Below are 15,020 nucleotides of genomic sequence, written 5' to 3'. Positions count from 1 at the left end.
ACAAACTTACTTTATAAATGAAAATAATGCATAGAACTTAAAATAAACTAGTAGAGTAAGGATAAAGTTATGAAGAAAAATAAAACAAAGTTCTTATAGAATTTTTTTTTTTTGAGATTGGACTCCAAAAGTCATTACAGTTGAATGTCGTTGATACATCATGAGTCATGACTAATATGAAATACAACATGAATTTAGATAAGCACATAACCTCCAATTAAGACATATTTGACCCTAAATACCATGTAAAGAATCTTAGGACCGTCTTATGGAGCATGTACGCTCATCTACCTACATCTAATTTATTTATTATTTAAATTATATAGGATAAATCTTAGTGATAAATTTCTTCTATCAAAATTCGATATCGAGATCTTAACAATTTAAGAGAGAGTGTCGAACCACTTTACCAAATACTAGAGAACATATAATATGATTTTAAAGACTTGTATGATATTACATGGAAGTGATATTTCTAAGCGGATGGGTACGGAAAACAAAATGTCACTATGTAGGGAAAGGGGATCCCTTTCCTACCTCTCACACCAAACAATTGAAGTCCATAGACTCAAATAATTGGGTGGTGTCGCAACAAACACGCCCTCATAATTAATGTAACACGTGTGACGAGATAAAAGAGTGATTTGACTTTAAGCCACCACCTTCCGGCCCTCCTTCGTCTTCACCCAATTTTTTTGACTACTTTTATGATTTGACTTTTCACTTCCCTCATTTTTTTCACACGTGCGGCAACACTCACCCGTCACCAGTTACCACCACCGTCCTCTTTGGATTTGCGTGTTCTTGAATTTTGAGTTTCGGAATTGTCGCGTTTCGTTCGAACCGGCCAACTTTACTTGGTTGGCCCCCCCAATACAAACCTCCACCACCGCCTCCTAGTCCCTGCTCCCGTCCCACCAACTTCTGTCGTTGCCCTACAGACTCCTATATTATCCCCTTCACATGTTTGCCCGAATTTTTGCCCGTGTGTGTTGCCAAATTCATGATTGAACTCCACTATTTAATTTCTTTTTCAAAATAATACTAGCGTTATCTTGTTCTACCATGGAATGAGACATGTATTATTCTCTCGCTAGGAGCATAAATGCATAATCACTGCGACATTCAAACTAAGATTTAAAGTGTTCGTTTAAAATATCTAGAATTTTTATTAAAAACTTTCTCGAACATGACATTTTGTTAAACACTCCGTCTTGATGTCAGATTATGTATCATAGAGACTTTCTTTTTTATTTTTTATTTTTATTTTTTGAAAATTGATTACGACCTACGATAGTCATTACATTGACATTGATACATCAAAGATGTGATAAGCACGATACTGTCGAATTCAAACTCTTATAAAGAACGGGCCTATAGCCCAACATCATTATTGATACCTTAATAACTCAAGTTTAATACCATGGAAACCACCTCCTCTGGCAATTGAACATGGGACTTCCAGGATTTTGGAGTTTATGTCCACACATTGGATTACTTGGGCAACCAATTGTTGACTATAGAGACTTTCAAAAGTGATATTTTTGAGTTTTTATAAATCTTTGCTAATCAAACTATGTAGACCAACGAAAAAAGTCTTTTTTAACTATTTTTTTGCCATTAAAGTTAGGAGTGACATTTTATGAAATAAAGTTATTTTAGAGATTTCTGTTGGAGTCTTTTTTTTCTTTTTTGTTGAACTACTTTCTGTTGGAGTCTTGCATACACAAAAGTTTTGGTGTCTCTAATTTGCCACTTAGAAAAGAGAATTTTAATTGGCACCTATGATTCTTAGAGTTTTTTTTTTTATTATTATTTTTTTTATTTTTGTAATTCACTATGATAGTCATTTGGAAGACATTGATACATCAGAGATGTGATATGTCCGATAACCGCTGAATTGAAACTTTAAAGAAAAAGAAATGGGCCTAAAGCCTTAAACAATCCAAGTTTTATATACCATGAATTTCATCTCTGTTTAAGAATCGGACCTGGGACTTCCAGGATTTTGGAGTACATGCCTTACCAACTTAACTATCAGTTGTTGACGAATTTTATTGAGTTTAACATTGGAGATGGCTAAGGTGAATTTCACATCAAATTAATCTAGTACAAAATATACTCTGACATAGAGATTATTTTGTGACTTCAATGTTGAATAAGGATACCCGACACCATTGTAAGTGTTTTGAAGTTGAGATTTCAACGTGTTAGTACAATTCAAATATTTCACTATCTAGAACCAAACTTACTAAAAATCTTAAATTCCTATCGGTTGTGGTTCTTCAATATATTTAGAATTGCAAACTACATAAAATACGACTACTCGTTGGATGTATTCACTGAACACCAAATGAACATCTTCAAGATTTTTTTTCAATACAATTCACAACTACCTAGAGAAGGAAGAAGGCTTCGCTCAACTAAAAAACTAATTAGTTCAACAAAAAAAACTAAAAGAAAATAATTATGTAATTAGATGCTAACTTTTTTTGATGAAATATTAGAGGCTAATTGATAAGCAATATATAAATGTAATTTTCATATGTACAAGAAATGTTACTCCACTATATATGAGACATTACTGCAAATTTTGTAATTTAATACTTTTGGGTTTTACTTGGAAAAATTGGTCAAACTTTCGTATAAAGTTTTTGTTTGGGTATCAATGGTTTTTAGTCTGCAACTCTCTAAGTACTTTTTAATTTGCAACATCTTGTGACAATTTTGCAGTACCTTGCGACAACTTTGCAACACCTTGTAAAGACATTTGTAAAAACTATTGAGCTTTTAACCAAACAAAATATAAATATTTGGGGTTCTAACAAAAAATATACAAACTTTGGGTTGTTTATAAAAAAAAAATATATCATGTCTTTTTTAACTTAAAAACGTTTAAAATTGGGTCTTCGGCCCAATTTCCTGTTTTGACTTATCTCATCAACGATAATTTGTAATTGAATGAAGCCCCCACTGTAATTGGTAATTGAACTTACCACCTTGAATTTACAGTTGAAAACTACTACAGACATGTCTGGCATCTGATAATAAAATTTATGATTAAATAATATACCGACAAAATTTATATTTACTTATCAAATTCTCGACTAAATCAAACAATAAAGTAGAGGGAACAAAGTACGATACAATTATCAATTAGTGTTGAAAGAGTAAAGTAAAAGTAAAAACAATATTATTTTACAAACAATTAGCAATGTCGCATTTGAAAATATTAATTCAGTAATCAAACCTAATTTGCATGCAATAAATCATTAAGATTACGGTATTTACAAGAAAATCATTTATTTGCTCATTAAAATCGTATATATATATATATATCGAGTATCACCCAATAAAAGTTCAAATTTCAACAGTTGCAATGTCGAATACTAAATCTTTATCGAGAATAAAGATAGTCTGCTATTGCGATAAACATTTTCAATTCAAATGTCCGGTAAACAACTACCCGATTATACCCCCACTAATGTGTTGTAAATGCAATTTCAATATCATTTTAATGGTTAATTTGGTTAGTGTTGTAAATGCAATTTCAATATCATTTTAATGGTTAATTTGGTGAGTGAACCTTCGGGCACAATAATTGGGCACCATACCCAAATAGATCTTTGTGATTCTTTTTGTTTTTGGATTGGAACAAAGGAACAAGGTTTGGTTTTTGGTGCACCAAGAACAAAAATTATATACTAGTAAATTAGTAGTGCATGATCATGCGGGAATAAAACGTTTATAATAGTAATAAAGTACAGCTGCCACTATCATCGAACTCTCAACCCCCCTCCTCCTCTCTCTCGTCCCACCAATCTTATCTTACATCATCACTTATGGAACTCTATCATTTTTGTAGGACCCTCCCTCTTCTTTTTTGCCCTTTTCTTCTCCCATCTCCATATCTAACCTACAATAATAAGCTCTACTGTTTTTAAGTCATAAACTTGAAGACTGCAATAATAAGTTGTACTGTTTTTGAGACATAAATGTGGACTATTGACACTTGTATAGAAACCAAATTAGCCCTTATTATTCACGGGATCGTCTCAAGACATTTTAAAGTGGAAGATAATTTGGGATAGTAATTATAGAGTTTATTTAGTATATGAGGTAATATATTTATGATGTAGTTATGTCGTGTAACAGCGTAAGTTATTATAAATAAAATAATGTAATTTAAAACTATGAAAGTGTTGCGAGCATCTATTTTTCTCGCAATTTCCCTCCAAAATTTACTTGAGTAAAACAGTTAGTCTGACTCACTATTTTCTCTCGTTTTTCGTTCTTTCTTGTACTCTTGAGTGTCATGATCCTAACAAGTTTGGACTTATCATGAACATCTAAAGTTACCCGATAATTGAACGCATACATCAATCAATTTTTTTTTTCCATCAAGCCCGTCATCAATAGTTTTTATTCCACTTTATATATGTTTCAAATTGTGTCTCCTCCCAGCCATATAGGCTAGTTGAAATACACATCATATGCCTCATATTTTGAGGTTATGGACTAGATAACCAAGTATAATGTGAGACAATAATCAAATGACAACGAGGTAGACTCAAAACTCAATGATAAAACAAAGATTAGAACAGTATAATTTAGTTTATGCAATTAAAATGTATACTACTAAGATTATCTTTATACTAGTTGTTTAAGTGTCTAAACCTACGAACTTGTTAAACTAGATGGGCAACTTGTTCCCAATCTTTCGATGGTACTGATAAGAGTAAGTTTTATTGTATTGTACTTTAAGAATGAGTTTGAAGTTTGGTTTTAGAACCATCCATATAAATTAGATTGTCTTAATTAACAGGAGGCCTTTCCAAATTCAATGTTCCCAATTTTTTGAGGATTCGTGGATATCATTTTTCTCTTACCGTATTAAAATTAGTACTCAATATACTATGTTGCGTGTGGTACCCCCATAACATTATTTCTTTCTACCAAATTAGAAATAATTGTTCAAGACTTTTCCTTTGCACTCACATCAATATCTGATTTCTAACTATCTTCCTAAACACGTCACCAGTTTAACACTCCCAAAAGACAGCCTGTCAATGGTCCCCACTCTTACTTCATCCAATCACCATCTCCCACGTGTCACTTCCTTGGACTCATTCCAACAGCTGTTACCCATCCTTCACTTATGCTTTCTCTCTCTTCTTTCTCTCTACTATAAAACCCTAAACCCTATCATTTCTCTTCTCATCAACACCCAAAACCCCAAGAAACCTCTCTATCTCTCTCTCTTACCTCTTTTCAATGGCTTCTATTTCCTATTTTACCCTTCTAGTTTCACTTCTATTACTGTTCAACCCAACCACAGCAACTACAAGAAAACTCACAGCTCTAGTAAAAGAACAACCACTTGTTCTAAAGTACCATAATGGTGCTCTTCTAAAAGGAAGCTATACCGTCAATCTAATATGGTATGGTAATTTCTCACCAATCCAACGGTCAATACTCATTGATTTCATCAACTCCTTGAGTTTTTCTTCTAAAACCCAAACTCATCCATTAAACCCTTCTGTTTCATCTTGGTGGAAAACAACAGAAAAGTATAAAACAGGGCCTTCAAAACTTATCCTAGGTACCCAAATCTTTGATTCAAAATACTCTTTAGGAAAATCACTCAAAACTTCTCAAATCGTTGATTTAGCTTCAAAAATTAATAAAGGGAGATCAATTAATGTTGTTTTTACTTCAAAGGATGTAGCCGTTGATGGGTTTTGTAGGAGTAGTTGTGGGTCCCATGGTTCATCATCTAACGGTGGTAAAATTCCCTATATTTGGGTTGGTAACTCGGAGACTCAGTGTCCGGGTCAATGCGCTTGGCCGTTTCATCAACCGATTTATGGACCACAAGGGCCACCCTTGGTTGCTCCTAACAATGACGTCGGAGTTGACGGAATGATTATTAATCTAGCCACGCTTTTAGCCGGAACCGTTACGAATCCGTTTAAAAATGGTTATTACCAAGGGCCAGCAGAGGCGCCTTTAGAAGCGGTTTCGGCTTGTACTGGTATTTATGGGAAAGGAGCTTATCCAGGTTATGCTGGGAAAGTATTGGTAGATAAAACAACGGGTGCTAGCTTTAATGCCTTTGGATCAAGTGGTCGTAAATATCTGCTTCCTGCTATGTGGGACCCAAAAACTTCCACGTGTTCAACACTTGTATGATGAAGGTGTATAGAAGATGTTTAATCATGAAGTTATTTTTCGTTTTTGTTTTTTTTTTTGTAAATTTGTTTTTATTTTCTTGTAAATGTGTATGAATGGAAGTTAAAAAAAGTTCAATAAATATATGTATGAAAGTTTTCTCTCTCAAAAGTTTTGGAATTAACTAAAGATTTGGTAAATACACCTTATGGAATTCAAGGAGACTTGAATTCTAATTTAGTTATAGATGTTGACCGATTACGTCCTTGCTTTGCTAATTTTAATCTTATTTATATTGCTTTTATTTCTTTATGAAAGATTAGGTTTCCGCCCCCGCCCCGTCCCAATCTCTCTCTTCCCAAAATGGTGGATTTGGTATTCTAGTTTTTTAGGAGAAAGAAGATGGAGTAGAGGGAGAGATTTAAATTAAATTGAATGATCAAAATTAAATGTTTGGTGGTAATTGTTGGAAATGTGTTGTTTTTTTTTGAACCATTTTCATTTATTCGTCTCATCATTTTACCTGAATTTATTAAAAAGTTTTCATCCGTTATATTTGATGTTTACCGGAGAAGAAAAAATTGACTACAAATTTATCTCTTGCTTTTTTTGTTGCAAGAAAATTTATCTCTTGTTTTAAATACATAGGATGTGGGTTTGAAAACAGTGTTAGGTGTACTAATGCTTATTGATAGGAAACAACTGAAAAGCTATCATGGGCCCATAAGGTTTAAGAGGAGTAAGTAAGAGGGAATTTATATTTCAAAGTTCACATGAGAAACACATTTTTAAGGGGAAAAAGCCTTCCTTTAGTATTTTGTATCATTTCTATGATTGGTGTGCCCTTAGACGTCCTCTACTTTATTCCGAGTTTATACTTTCTCATGTAATTATTTATTGGGCTAGTGCTGCACACTCATTATTGGAATATGCTTCTACAAGATGTGCTTATGAGAAAAAAAATTGAAATCTTATCCTGATTTAACAATTTTGTTTAAAAAATGAAGTATATTGTTGGCTTCCTCTTGAGTTCATGATTTACTAATTCTTGTGCATCATTACTTCGAAATAACTTTTTTTTTTTGATAAACATACTTAAAAATAACCTGTGGAGATATTTCATACACCACCAGTATACATCTAACCACCACTGACCACTGTTATACATCCACCACTGCTATCACATACCTCCATCGTACATCCACCACCACCGACACCATACCGCAACCAACACCATCTTCGTACATCCACCACCACTACCACCATCCACATACCTCCACCACGACCCCCCACCGCAACCACCATCATACCTCCACCAATACAACCACCGCCACCACCATATCTCTACCACCACCACCGCCACCACCATATCTCTACCACCACCACCCCGCTTCCATCACCATACCTCCAAGTCTCCACCACCGCCACTACCACCAATACACCACCACCTCTTCCAAAAGAATAATCTTGAAAGTTCAAAATTAATTCAATTAATCAAGTATCAGAAAAAGAAAAACAAAATAGAAAGTAAATTACATTACCAAACTAACGGTTTGATTTATAAGCAAAATTTTTGCCAAACGACACCTAAAAGAATAATGACCAAAGAATCTCCAAGTCAAGTAATCTCAGCCCTTAAAGATACTTTACACCCTATTAATTGTACAAACAAATCTTGTGTTTGTTTCCTAGGATAAATGACGTTACATTTTAGAGATTAGATGCTAAATTTAGCTTTGGAAACTTTAATGACCTGTAAGTACGTAATACAAACTTTTAACAAAATAATTTCTAGCTTAGAACTCTAATGCTTCTGTTATGAATTGTTGGGAAATGCTAATAATGTTGTTGTTTTTTTGTTTACGGAATTCGTTTGGTATATATATAGGTTGAGATCAGACACAAGCCACCCTATTGTATGTTTAACAAATAAACTTTTGATTGTTGGCGAAGCCAACAATTATTTGTGGCTAGGCCCCGAATCTGGAACGTAGGATCTCCAGCAGTCATGTGAGTGGCGCCCATGATCTATACGGCCATACCGTCGGATCGCGAGATCCTATTGCAAGGTATGCCAAGAAGATCACTTTAGCATTCCTTGTGTCACTGCCCTAAGATACATGCATGGACAATTCTAGGGGGTGCGAGGGGTACGAAGGGAATCCTGACTCTTCAATGTCCAGGCGAAGGGGAGGGTTCCTCTCGCCGGATTTAGGGACAAGGACTAGCTCCTTGTTTTTTTTTTTTTGCCGCAAGTTCGCCCACGGGCTAATCACTCCCATCACTCCTTTTTATATATATAAAACGAGTGTATGCACTAGTAGTGTGTGCTTAGAAAAGTCTGATTTTAAGTGGTCTGTCTTTATCGGTGTATGGGCTTTGGAAAGTAGCTGTTGTGCCCACAACACTTGTCCATTTGTTAATTTTGACTGAGCACTGTGTCAACTGAAGTGGGCATTTGATTGTTTCAAATTAGGCACCACCATTACTCCAAAAGACCGGTTATCATCCCAGTCAAAGGTTTGATTGTTTAATCCCACATCAAGACTTTTCTCTTTGATCTCAGAGACCAGACTACCATCAAAATGTATTTTGGTTGTTACTCCTTTATTGTAAGCATTTGATGATAAATAAAGTTTACTTTATCGTTATGAAATATATATATATTAGAAGACAAAAGAAAAATGTAACTTCGTGTTAGTGGTCCAATAGAGAGCAAAATTTATTTAATAGTGTTCACATTCACTATCACTAAAAGTACTCCCACAAGAAAAAATTCTGACTTCGCCACTGGACAGACCTAACCCCAATAACTAACAACAGGTGGCATTGTAGATCTTTAAACGTTATGATGTTACACGACTACTAATCTCCCGTACCGGTGTTCAACGTTTATTCAAAAAAAGACCCACTTGCATTTTATTAAATAAATGGTCATGCCTAAGAATTAAGGATGCACTCAAATACATTTTGGGGGGACATTATTTAATTTACTTCTAAAAATAAGAATGAGATTGTGACAGTGAACCGTAACAAATTAAGTCAGCTTCAACCATCCTTTTCAATTTATAGTTTGCTGAGTTAATTATTTTATAAATATGGTATCCTACTAACATACTGGGTTCACGAATTGAGTGACGAAATCCATTTAAAAAAAATTGTGAGTAAACAAATGTAAATTCTACATAATATTTTATTTGAAATTGGAAAAATCAAACTAAAACTTTAATAAAAGTCACATGTGGGATTAGATATGTTTGTTTTGAGAGTAAGAAAGAACAGTTGGGAATTTTGTCCAAACAATAAACTCTACTGTAATCCAAATAAATGTTTCAAAAGTAAGACATCATTTGCCAATAGGTGCCTCTAAAGGCAACCATTTTTTGCTCAGACCTATCTCCACTCTTGCCAGTCCCTGTCGGTAGAGCCGTGGCTCAAAATTTGAGGGCCCTATGCGAAGTTCGAGTATGGGCCTTTCGTATAATAAAATAAATTACGAGCAAAAAATTGAACCACGGGCCGATTAAAGACTTCTAGTTAGCACGATTAACTTAAAATGATAAAACAAAATCTTTGTACAACGTATAGTTTAAAACTCTAAGCAATTTTTTTTAATATGATATCTTTTGTATCATGATTTTCTCATAGGTATTTATACATTGTTAGAATAAAAAAAACACTTAGATCTATTTTCTTAAATACACGTCAAAAAATGAAAGAGATACACCTAAACAACAAATTAGTTAAAAGAAAAAGTGTGACAGAACATACATAAGAATTGGTTTAGCAATAATCCTCCCAACCTCACAGGCGTGGAAATACACAAACTTTTCCGATAGAGCCGGTGGACGTTTCTTGTTTAAGTATGTAGGGTTATTTATATATAATATTAATTGACTTTCATAAAAGGTGGGCCTTTGTGGCGGGGCCCAGGGAGGACGCCTTGCCTGCCCGCCCTCAAACACGACCCTGTTTGTCGGACTTGGACTGAGCATTCCTTGTTTTTTTGAAGGTAGCAGCCCTTGTTATTCAAGCTCCACACAGATTAATTAGACTGAGTCTGAGTGACTCGGACTTGCCTAGTCAATGGGTGCGGCAAGAGTTAAGGTGGTCTTGAATAAAAAGACAGGGCACCTATAGACGCACCCTTTTCAATATTAAAAGTTTAGGGATCTTTTATTAGGTTTTTTCTGCAGGTAAGCAAATAGTTCTTTCTGTTTTTAATAAGTCAAAGTTTAACTTCTTCTATAGACTAACCAGTAGATAGGGAGACGTGTCAAGTATTGTTCCCCTTCATGTCCAATTTTACCTTAACCAGCTTCACTTATATCTGTTTTAATATTCATGTCCAACTCGATCGTTTAAGGACACTGTCTCTTCTCAAGCCTGTTGGGTTATGGCGTCGTTTAGTATTTTAAATGGAATTTCAAATGTCTAATACGTCTAACGCTAATATCCCAGAATGTCATGCAAGAACTAATAAGGGAAGATATATATACCTAAATCGTTATTCTCACGGACTAAACGGATGCCTTATCTCGAAGACCAAGAGCTCTAATTGTAGCCCTCTACTTGAGACACCCAAACAATCGACTTGATCTTCCCGCCTTCCCAGTTAGCAAGAAATATCTCTGACAGTTAATTGAATAACACCTTTCTTGTTTAGACTAGACAGATAACAAGAACCATTTTTTCTCTCTCAACTTGATGTTGCAAAGATAGAGACTCTTTTGAGAAAATTCAACACCTGTTTATGTTCTAATGTGGTCCTTATATAGAACTCCAGAAATCAGAATCCTATTCGGACTAGGATTCAGTATGTACCACAAACAGATATTTAAGTCCCACCTATATTGAGATTCCCAAATGAGATAATCATTTGGGAAACCCTAATGGTGTGGCCAGCCAGATATGCCCTTACAGGGTTGGGCTGGCCGACCCTCCGGTAGCCATGCCTTATGCCCGACAAGTTCCCCTTTTGTAAGGGTTTTTTTTTATCTCTGTCTCCGACTTCCATACAGACGCGCACGCCTGGCCGGGGCGCATCCCAGATGCATCATGGCAAGATAGAAACTTCATGATTTTTTTGATGTTCCACTTACTGTTTTGAACTCTTTTCAAAATAAAAATTGAATTTCCAAAATTTTCAAAACTTATGAAGTTCAGAATTTTCTTTTGGAACGTTTTAAAACCGAAATTTTCAAAATCGATTCCTTTTGAATCTTTTTCAAACACCAATTTTGAAATCAATTTAAATAACTTTTAAATATAATTTAAAACTAAACAAATTGATGTCCAAAACTCTTTTATATCTATCTAAACAAGTTCGAATTCAGTCTGCAACTTAGTCAAAATTAGCTTCGTGAAAGAGGCTCTGATATCACTGTTGGATTATGGTATCATTTACTATTATAAGCGGAATCTCAGACCTCTAATACGTCTAACGCTAGTATCCCCTAGATCTCATGTAAGAATTGATAATGAAATAAGGGGTTAGAGATATACCTGAATCGTTATCCCCACGGACTAAATTGATCGCCTTATCTCGAAGACCAAAAGCTTCAGTTGTAGCTCCCCTACTTGAGACACCTGCAATTGACTTGATCTTCCCGCCTCTTCAGTTAGCTAGAACTATCTCCGATAGTTAGACGAAGAACACCTTTCTTCTTTAGACTAGACAGATAGCAAGGACCATTTTTTTTTTCTCTCTCTACTTGATGTTGCAAAGATAGAGATCCTTTTGAGAAAATTACAAAACTGTTTATGTTTTAATGTGGTCTTTTATAAAACTCCAGAAGTCAAAATATCATTCCGACTAGGATTTAATATGGACTATACACAGATCTTTAAGTCCCACTTTGACTGGGATTCCCAAATGAGACAATCATCTGGGAAACCCTAAAGGTGTGGCAGGCTAGATCTGCCCTTAATGGGATGGGCCTGGCCGACCATTATGCCGACCCATTACCCTTTTGTTTTAGGCTTTTGCTATATTTGTCTCGGCCTTTTGCCAGACCTTTTGGACATATTTATGGATGCAATCCATAATTTTATGTCCAATCCCTTTAGTCATGTCTTCCGATCAAATCGATACTCTTCGGTATAACCCGTTGTAGGATCCGGTCGAAGTTATCGCGAATCATCCGAGTGATTCGACGATCGTAGTTGGTTTTTATCCAAACACTGCAATTAATCCCTAAATGGACCGGACTTGATGATTTTTGGATCTCGAAAATTTTCAACTGTGAGGCATTTAACCTTAGCAGGTAGCTCTGAGGCATTCATCCTCATTAGCTAAATCTTCTTCAGAAGACATCGCAGCTTTTGAAAGTGAAGTAGGATACGATTCTGCGAGGAATCGAGTTACAATTTGGGTTATCGAAGGATGGTGATCTGCTGGAATCAACCCTCCTTATAGCGTTAATTTATTAATGTCAGAATTGTCTTTCTTGAATCATTCAAGGGGTTGAAACTGGTACGTTAAATCATGCTTTGGTCCTCTCGATCTGGGGGTGAAACTTGCAAGGAACTGGGAAACCTCCCCAGTGTTCAAGACAACCAGATTTCCCTTGCAGTTAAATGATTGAGTTTTGAATGATTATGAGTTTAGGAATTGGACCTTTAGTTGATCGTGAAACTTGAGAATTAGCTTGTGATCGAGGTGTGACGTGGCATAAAAATGCCACATTTAGGTCATTAACTTAGATGAATTAATTCGTTTCGGGTTTATTTCTAACAACTTATGTGTTTATCTTGTTAGATAGCTTAATTGGAGTTAGGCGTTTGATTCAGATCAAAAAGGAGCAAATCATCACATGGTCATCTCATGTGACTGAGACCGAAAGAATAGAGCGGCATGGGTATTTTGGTTAATTTATTCAAAATGAAAGGTTAAATTACAAGTAGAGTCAATGGTAAACATGCCGGCAAAATCAGAAGTCGAATTGGAGTTCAAACGGAGAATTATGAAAGAAAGAAATGGAGGGGTATTTTTGTCCTTTCTAGAAATTTAAGATGAAGACAACCATTTGGTTTCTAAATGAAAGCCCAAAATCAAAGCCCAAGCTCAAGAGTCCAAAGAAGAAGGACAAATAAAGATTTTATGAGCACACCCTTTTAGAAGACCAAGTCAAATGGTTTAGACCAAGTCAAGGGTTTGATTTTGGGTGGAAAAGAAAAGCTAAATTCTGATGGGAGATAGAAAATGCATCTAAACACCTAGGGTTTCCAAAAAGCAGGTAGAGTTCTAAGGTTTGATTTTAGTCTTTTCTTGAATTATTGACTGTAATCTATTATTTTTCATATCATCAATCTTAATATCTAACTATCTTCTCATTAACCTATTCTAATATAGAACATCATGCTCGACTAGATTTGCTCAATCTATTATGAAGTGATGCTTATGAAACTAATAAATTTGGGGTTTCATAATATTTAGTCCATAGTAATTTATTTCTTATTTTTAACTTGACTAGATACAATTACGTGCATGGAAAAATCTCCAATCTGTTCATGAAGTATTCATAACTTCCTGATTGGTATCGTAAATTTAACTAACTTCACGTAAATTTATTTTAGTATATCGTGTCTTGTTCGATTCAAACTAGATTTGCGAAGTGTACGTCAAGATTGATTATAATATTTTGAACAATTATGTCATAATAATGAATCGTTTGCTTCGCTCATCAGCTCTGACAAAATAGATGAACATGTAAAAGATTGTTATAGTATAAGGTTTAAATTGTGGTTTATAAATTCTTACTTCCTATAGTTGTTAGTCATGTCAATTTCTTATAGTGTAACATGTTAATTTCTAGTCTCTCCAAAAGAGGAGAGATTTTTGTTTTGTTAGTCATGTCAATCTGTTATGGAATTTCTTTGGCTTGAATCTCTTCAGAGAAGGAGCGATTTCCTTTTCGTTTGAAACAAAAACTAGGGTTTCATAGTATTAGTCGATAATAATATATTTCTTATTTTTAGCTTGATCAGATAAAATGGTGTGCATTGCAAAAAATTCCCGCATTTAATAAAATAGTGATTTATAACTACTTCCTCATTGGTTTTGTCGTACTAGCTTCACTTAAATTTATTCTAATCTAACGTGTCTTGTTCGATTCAAACTAGGTTCCTCAAGTGTACGTCAAGATTGATTGTAATCATTTGAATAATCTTGTTATAATATTTTGCCGCAATAATGATTTGTTTGTTATATTGCCAGCTTAGACAAGAAACAATAACACGTAATATATTGTTATATTGTAACGCTTTAAATAGCAGTTCATAAATTCTTACTTCACATTGTAGTTAGTCATGACAATTTTCTTATAGTGTTACATGTTAAGTTCTATTATAACAAGTTAAGTTCTATTCTAAACATATCACTTGCTATATTCTAGAATAATGTATTGAAAGTCATCCCATCTTTTTTTTTTTGATGAGAGAAGTCATCCCATCTTGTTAAATCGAAAGATGTAGCATATATATTAGTCACAATGATGATTTCTCCATTACTTTTGTATAGGAGTAGTAACGAGACTTGTCAAAGATTATGTACCACAAAAAAATGACGAGATGTTCGTAACAAGTATCATGATTTTATGGTAAACCTTTTCATTTCAAAATCTTACCGGTATCATTTAAATTTGTTGTAATAAAAAAGTTTAACGCTAACTAGATTGTTTTCTATTAAAAGGTAATCTGTCAAGATTGACTCTCATCTCATGAGATTGACAAATTCAATTTGCCATAATATTTAAACATAATCTCAAATTATATTTAGTTAACAATTGAGTGAGAATTGAGCTAAATAAAGCAAGATCATAATTAAAAAAGCACCCAATTAGATTTGA

The 15,020-nt window shown here is 34.4% G+C and overlaps 1 protein-coding gene across 1 annotated transcript; it reads left to right on the top strand.

Moving 5' to 3' along the window:
• Positions 1 to 5,209: 5,209 nt before the first annotated feature.
• Positions 5,210 to 6,342, top strand: LOC147537672 (protein EXORDIUM-like 2). Its single transcript, XM_086643604.1, has one exon. It carries the CDS (start codon positions 5,275 to 5,277, stop codon positions 6,190 to 6,192), a length of 918 nt encoding a protein of 305 aa, XP_086499730.1. The 5' UTR covers positions 5,210 to 5,274; the 3' UTR covers positions 6,193 to 6,342.
• Positions 6,343 to 15,020: the final 8,678 nt, after the last annotated feature.

Source organism: Eschscholzia californica, unplaced genomic scaffold (assembly GCF_041429995.1).
Source record: "Eschscholzia californica isolate CP2 unplaced genomic scaffold, dmEscCali1.0.p SCAF_5, whole genome shotgun sequence".
NCBI classification, from domain to species: domain Eukaryota; kingdom Viridiplantae; phylum Streptophyta; class Magnoliopsida; order Ranunculales; family Papaveraceae; genus Eschscholzia; species Eschscholzia californica.
The sequence above is the reverse complement of the archived record's forward strand: the minus strand, read 5'-3'. Positions and strand labels throughout refer to the sequence as shown.

What these genes read in the sequence shown, in the direction of transcription:
- LOC147537672 (XM_086643604.1), top strand. Translation starts at nt 5,275, where the DNA reads ATGGCTTCTATTTCCTATTTTACCCTTCTAGTTTCACTTCTATTACTG.